Source organism: Aphelocoma coerulescens (genome assembly GCF_041296385.1).
Source record: "Aphelocoma coerulescens isolate FSJ_1873_10779 chromosome Z unlocalized genomic scaffold, UR_Acoe_1.0 ChrZ, whole genome shotgun sequence".
Lineage (NCBI taxonomy): Eukaryota > Metazoa > Chordata > Aves > Passeriformes > Corvidae > Aphelocoma > Aphelocoma coerulescens.
The window spans coordinates 22,202,667-22,209,385 of record NW_027184085.1 but is presented as its reverse complement, the minus strand read 5'-3'; the positions used below and the strand labels follow the sequence as shown (position 1 = coordinate 22,209,385).

The 6,719-nt window shown below is 42.2% G+C and overlaps 1 protein-coding gene across 1 annotated transcript; it reads right to left on the bottom strand.

Annotated features, from left to right (window-relative positions):
* Positions 1-1,132: 1,132 nt before the first annotated feature.
* Positions 1,133-6,626, bottom strand: KGD4 (alpha-ketoglutarate dehydrogenase subunit 4). The gene is made up of 4 exons (XM_069001832.1): positions 6,545-6,626; positions 5,457-5,520; positions 2,471-2,673; positions 1,133-1,228 (listed from the first exon to the last, which is right to left on the bottom strand). The coding sequence occupies exons 1-4, from the start codon at positions 6,581-6,583 to the stop codon at positions 1,211-1,213; spliced, it is 324 nt and encodes a 107-aa protein (XP_068857933.1). The 5' UTR covers positions 6,584-6,626; the 3' UTR covers positions 1,133-1,210.
* Between the last annotated feature and the right edge of the window lie 93 nt (positions 6,627-6,719).

The following is a 6,719-nucleotide window of genomic DNA, read 5'->3' as shown; positions in this document are numbered from 1 at the left end:
TGGATGAAGGGACAGACACCTCCTCAGCAAGTTCACCAAGGACACAGAGTTGGTAGGAATGGCCAACACACCCCGGTGTGTTCTGCAGCCCTTCAGAAGGACTTGACAGGATGGAGAGATGGGCAGAGAAGAACCATCTGAAATTCAGCAAAGGCAAATGCCAGGTCCTGCACCTGGGGAGGAACAAGCCCAGGCACCAGCACAGGCTGGGGCTGACCTGCTGGGGGGCAGCTCTGCAGAGAAGGACCTGCGGGTCCTGGTGGACACCAAGCTGTCCATGAGCCAGCAGAGTGTCCTGGTGGCCAAAGAGGCCAGTGGTATCCTGGGGGGCATTAGGAAGGGCATTGCCAGCAGGTCATGGAAGGTGATCCTGCCCCTGTACTCAGCCCTGGTGAGGCCTCACCCGGAGAGCTGTGTCCAGTTCTGGGCTCCTCAGGACAAGAGAGACATGGAGCTCCTGGAGTGGGTCCAGCGGAGGGCAACAAATATTATGAGGGATCTGGAACATCTCTTACAAGGAAAGGCTGAGGGAGCTGGGCCTGTTCAGCCTCAAAGAGATACAACTGAGAGGGGACCTCATCAATGTCCATCAGTACCTGAAGGGAAATTGCCAAGATGGACCAGGCTCTTCTCGATGGTGCTGAGCAACAGAAATAGAACAAGAGGCAGTGGGCAGAAACTGATGCACAGGAAGTTCCACCTGAACACCAGGAAGAACTTTACTGTGCAGGTGACCATGGACTGGAACAGACTGACCAGAGAGGTTGTGCAATCTTCCTCACTGAAAATATTCAAGCACCATTTGGACACAATCCTGTGCCATGGGCTCTAGGATGACCCTGCTTGAGTAGGAAGGTCAGACAAGATGACCCACTGTAGCTCCTTCCAACCTGACCCATTCTGTGATTTTGTGATCTCAATCAGTAGAAAAACAAAATTACTCTGTTAGATTGTTGACTTTTCAAATGGCTAATTAGAAAAATATTTTAATTGTGCAGACATTATATATATTCAGTTGCTATTAGCCATCAACATAAAATCCTTCTCGGTCACAAATGGGTATCTTGTGTGTTGTGTCAATCTTCTCATCCATCATATGGGATTTTATTAAAGCTATTAGTATACAATAATCTTTAATATTAAGGAAACACCTTTATTGTGAATATAATACCTCATTCTTCAGCAGTGGCTAACAAACTATCTTCTACACTTATTCTGGACCTCCACGCTGTAAAAGAAAAGCATACAGTTAAATATATTCCACTAATGGAATGTAAAACTGAGATCAAATTCTCTTTTGCACTGTTAAGGACTAAGAGACATAGTTCTAGTTTTAATTTCTGATTTAAATATTGACTTTTTTATCTATATAAGAACAGGCACAGAGTGTCAAATACCAGCATCTACCAGTAACGGCTACATTTTTTAAGGGAGAATAGAAAAAATCAACACATGCAACCTACAGCTACAGTTGCTTCCATGTCTCTTTCTCTGAAGAAACCTGACTCTTAACCTTAAAAATGTCCGACAAACACACTGAGGAAACACAAGTTTTAAAATTACTTTTACTGCCCACATTCCAAAGTGCAAAGTAAAAACAAAGCCAAACAGAGTCATTACAATCTTTATGAGAAATCAGAAAGGTATTCAGTTCATTATTTTCCCAACAAAATTATTTTACAACTTACCTCACTGTTAAGCAAACTTATGCAAAAAGTGAATAAGTGTATTACTATGGGAAATAACTGATTTTGTTTCTACTATATAGATGCAGCATACTTACATACATGAAGGAAAAATTATTTCCTCTACTAACATGGTTATGCTATACATGTCCTTACCCTTTAACAAAGCTTTGCAAGCATATTTTCATTTCAAACTCAAAATCACCTCACAGATTCCTTGCATTTTGTGCATTCTCCCTTGTGAATCATCAGTTTTTACAATTGAGAATTGTTACAGAACAGAAGCAGGTTTTTCTTGCTTTTCATGTACAGTGTTGTATTTGCAAGTACTGAAGAAAATACTTACATCAAGTTTAATAAAATGTTTCCACTACTAGAAATACAAGAGTTAATTTATTAATGAATAACTTACAAAACTAGTTTGAGCAATATTTTGGACTTCAATCACCTGGTAATAACCCTTCCTGGTCTAAGAACAGACTTTCATGCTCCTGCCCAGCACAGTCAAATTACACATTAAACAGCTGTTATAAAACAGATAGTGGTGGCGATTAATGCAGGCTATGACTGTCACCAGCTTACCTGCACATCTGTTCTAAGTCCAAATCTCTCTACTCTGTGGTACCACAAGCTGCTAACCAGTGAGAGTTGGCTACCTTCTGTATTAAGAACTGGTACCTTGGGTATTGCATATGAAAACCATGAAAGCCCAGGGCACACACTTAAAAACAATTACGTAATACCGTACAAGAAGGTGTAGAAATAAGGTAAAGAAGAAAACTTACTTGAATGTATTCAATCTCTTCATCTGACATTTGCCTCCTCCTGTATTTCTGAGGTAAGGTTCTTGTTAATTCAGAAGTGTCTGGTGTACCTTGTACTCTACTAATGGGTGATATATTTTGAGAGGCCGGTGATATGCCTCCTACAGATTCCATTGCTTTTGAAGCATGGAGAGATGGCACACTTGCTTGTAGAGACTCCTGTACTGAAAACCAGATTTCAAAACCATTTACAGAAATATTAATAGACTGTAAAATTAATAAACAGCCAATAAAACTTACCATTGCTTGAAAATCTTATTTGTTATAACAAGTACCTAAAAGAGTTAAGTCTACTTTTCGCAACCTGCTTTTTTTGTTGTTAAATGTATCAAGTGCAGAATCTAAAAATTCTGACAGTAGTTTGAATGGCAGAAACACTGATGTGGAAACAGAAGATGTATCAGCATATATGCAAACAATGGCTCTTTCACTGGGAAGCTGTACTTGGAGAAAAAGCATAAAGTTATGTAAATGTTTGTGTGTGGGCAATTATGTAGAAAACTAACTGAGATGATGCTTTTTGTTTACTGCAACTGTAAAGACAGACAAATGAAAAAGATCTAGAGGCTTACAGAAGGATAAAGCTCACAATCACAACAGACCACAACATGCAATGCAGTGCTGTACCCATTTTTAATACTACAAAATGGCATCCTATCACATTTTGTTAATGATATGCAGAATGACCACCAAGTATCAGGCATCAACAGCCAATGTTAATGAAATGCAGAGACCGAGGAGTGCATGAAGTTCTTCACAGGTGAGGATCAGGAGCTAAGCTTCAGGAATTCACGTTAGAGAAGTTGCCTTGATTGTGCAGATAGAAGAGATGACAAAAGCGCAGTGTTGTCACAGTCAGCATTCCAAACCTTAGGTCTGTCCCACCAGGGTGGATTTTACAATGGAAATATGCAATTACCCCACTGGGCAGGACAAAGATCACAGCAATATGTTCATTTTAGCACTCAGTCCTCTATATATATAAGGGTGAAACACCTGACAAAGCAGAATGCTTCACAGAAGTCCCTCCCATTGCTCCAGAAAAATGAGCAAGACAAGTGGAACATCTAACAGCTGGAGAGAGGCTCTATACACCCATAAAATAAGCAGCATGAAGACTGCATGTACCAAAGCATGTGAGCAGCTAAAACACCACCGTTTTGCCTGCCTTTGTCCTTCTTGGCTCCAACAAAACCAATGACCACAAAGGAGAGGAGCGACTTTTAGCCTTAATGAGTCTGAGGCAGTTGCAGGATTGGGACATCAAACAGCTGCAGCATTGTGACCAAGCCACCATTGAGAGGCATATTCAGAAGCTGTCAGTCGTAAGACTGGGTCTGAAAGTCCCAAGGTGGTTCAGAAATGATGGAAGATTCCAAACAGAGCAAGGCAGAAGTGAGCCCATCAGAAGCAGCATATTCTGAACAGGGGGAAAAGTATTTTTGTTCCAAGAAATAATACGCCTTACATATGAAAAAAAAAGCAGTTTCTCGAAGTTTGTTTCATCTACCACAAAAAAGTACAGAGATTTTTTAAGGATTTTCCTCTGCTATTTTCCTCTATGTGTTAGTCTGAAGTGTAGTTGGAGTAGACTCATTAGCTAATTAAAACCATCAGAAGTACAGTAATCAGAAGTTTTACTGCTGCTTCTTTAGCTCTGATACAGTCTCTACTACATCTCTCCCTTCCCTGTTTGAGACCATGATGTTGCATTAGTAAAAGGCCCAGTAGAATCTGGCTGGCCTTTCACATCCCTAGTTGCTCTGAGGAGCCAGTTAGCTCTATGGAAGTAACAATCTGGTACAGTTAAATGCAGTTTTTGCTACAGCATTTCAGCAAGACAGAGTAGGTCGCAGTTTACTAATGAGATGACAGATCCTGATTGAGGTAGAAAAGTCTAACATACTTAGAAGATACAGTCACAAAAATCTTCTGACACAGAGATAAACAAGAGGTAAGAAATAGATTGTCAAGCTTTTGAGAAAGTAGTTCACTGGCATGAGAGGTGGTGCAATTGGCTGAACTGTGCAAAAACATACAGGATTTTGACAGAAAGTTATTGCAGAAAATAGTTCCTGAAGAGTTCACAGGTAAGTCAGAAGAGGCATTTATGTGCATTGTGGAGGCTTTCAAATGTTAAACTAAACTTAAAGTTAATTGCAGGCTTGATAATGCTGTGGCAAATAACATGGCACAGTGTAATTTCTAAAGAAGTAAGAATAACAGAGCTTTTAAAGACAATTCCCACTTTTCTTTCAGATGCTTTTTGATGCAAAAGGACTTCTAAACCAACATATTGCTAATATAAATCTGTGGTTTAAATATAATAGTATTGAGAATACCATAAATACCAATGTAGTTATAAAAGTTAATGTAAAAGATTGCAATGATTTTTTTTTCCCCTCTGCATTAATTAGTAATACAAGAAAATACTTCTTAAAATGTACAGCTTCTGAATATGCCTCTCAGTGTACAGAGGGCTGTCTCTACCAGCTATAATAATGTTTTGAAAATACAGCAGAAAATACGTCACATGCTTCAACTAAGAAAAAATGAGGAAAATGCAACATAATTTATGCAAATATCATTGAATACCTAAAGGTGCTTCAAACTGACTTGGGCACATTCATTTCAGTAAATATTAGTATTTGGGAAAATGTGACTTTATACAAAAATAGAAAAACAACACTGGAAATCTTTGTGAACCTTTCTTGAGCAAAAAATAAACATGTGCATGCATTATGTGTCTCCACACAGTTGTACAGAAAAGAAGTTGGACACAAAGTCTAAGAGTTGCCGGTAAACTAAATCAAGTATGTTTCAAAAACCCTGTTCCAACTCAGTTCAGCTGTATAGCTGAAATAGAGAAATTAGGTGCTGGTTCTTCAGTAAAACAGTCCATGCAAAGAAATGTGGTACAAGCTGTATCCATAAACAAAATACTTACTTTTAGGTCTGGGACCACTTTTTCTGTCTGGGAATTTAATTAATGGAGTGTGTGGCTTGACTACCTAGAAGGAGACCAGGTAGTGGGAGAAACAGACACAGGTTACCTCGAAATAATAAAATGGAATGTACAATGTATCAAATAACTGCTGCTCTCTGCACCACTGCTCTGATACACTTACTTCTTGAAGTTCTAAGTTTACCCCAAGAAGAATTTTACTTTAAAAGGCAGGCCTGCACCCTGATGTCCAGAGCAGGTACAGGCTTTGTCTTCCTTTTCTCATCAGTGTGTATGTGCAGTAACAGCCACTGCCATTGCACGAATGCAATCACAATACAATCTGCTCTGGTGAAAACCCACCCAGAGTGCTGTGTCCGGCTCTGGGGTCCCCAAAGCAAAAAGCCATGGATGTACTAGGGCGAGTCCAGGGCAGGGCCATAAAGATGATCAGAGGGCTGAAGCAACTCTCCTGTCAGAACAGGCTGAAAGAGCTGGGATTGCTCAACCTGACGAAGGCTCTGAGGACACCTTACACTCCAAAGAGAGCAGGTTTGGGTTAGAAAGATTACGAAGATTAGGAAGAAAATCTTTACTTTGAGAGTGGTGAAGCATTGGCACAGGCTGTCTAGAGACTCTGTGGCTGCCCCATCCCTGGAAGTGTCTAAGGCCAGGCTGGACGGGGCTTTGAGCAACCTGGTATAGTGAAGGTGCTCCTGCCCACGGCAGGGGCGGTTGTAACGAGGTGACCTTTAAGGTCCCTTCCAATCCAAACCATCCCATAGTTCCACAGCGCTTTAGCACACGGAATCGCGAGCTGTGCTCTGCCTGTACAAAGCACTTTCACCCTGGAGAGACACATCGTAGGAAGGAGCTGCCAGCCAGCTCCGCACGCCGTGCTATCGGCTGCGACACCGTGCGCGCGCCACTGCACGGCTCTCCCCAAGGACACCGGCCGCCCCGGCGGCGCGTCCTCAAGCCGCGGCCGCCTCAGGCCTGCTACTCGACGGCGACAGCAGGAGAAGCGAGCCCCGCCGCCCGAGTCAGGGCTCCGGCTGTCTCAGACACCGCTGTCCCGGGGCCGCCCTTACCTGCACCGCCCTGGTGGCAGCCGCCATCTTGCTGCCCATGGTGATGAGCCTGAGTGGCAGCTCCGGGCCCCGCCCATAGCCACGGACGCCCGCCGTGGGGGGGACCCGGAACTCAGGCCCGGCCCGCCAAAAAAAACGCTTTACCCTAAGTTAAAAAAGCCTCCAAACCAAATAA

What these genes read in the sequence shown, in the direction of transcription:
- KGD4 (XM_069001832.1), bottom strand. Translation starts at nt 6,583, where the DNA reads ATGGGCAGCAAGATGGCGGCTGCCACCAGGGCGGTGCAG. An exon ending in CTGCCACCAGGGCGGTGCAG is followed by an intron (nt 5,521 to 6,544) that starts GTAAGGGCGGCC and finishes GTCTCCTTCTAG; the next exon opens with GTAGTCAAGCCACACACTCC. An exon ending in AAGTGGTCCCAGACCTAAAA is followed by an intron (nt 2,674 to 5,456) that starts GTAAGTATTTTG and finishes TCTGGTTTTCAG; the next exon opens with TACAGGAGTCTCTACAAGCA.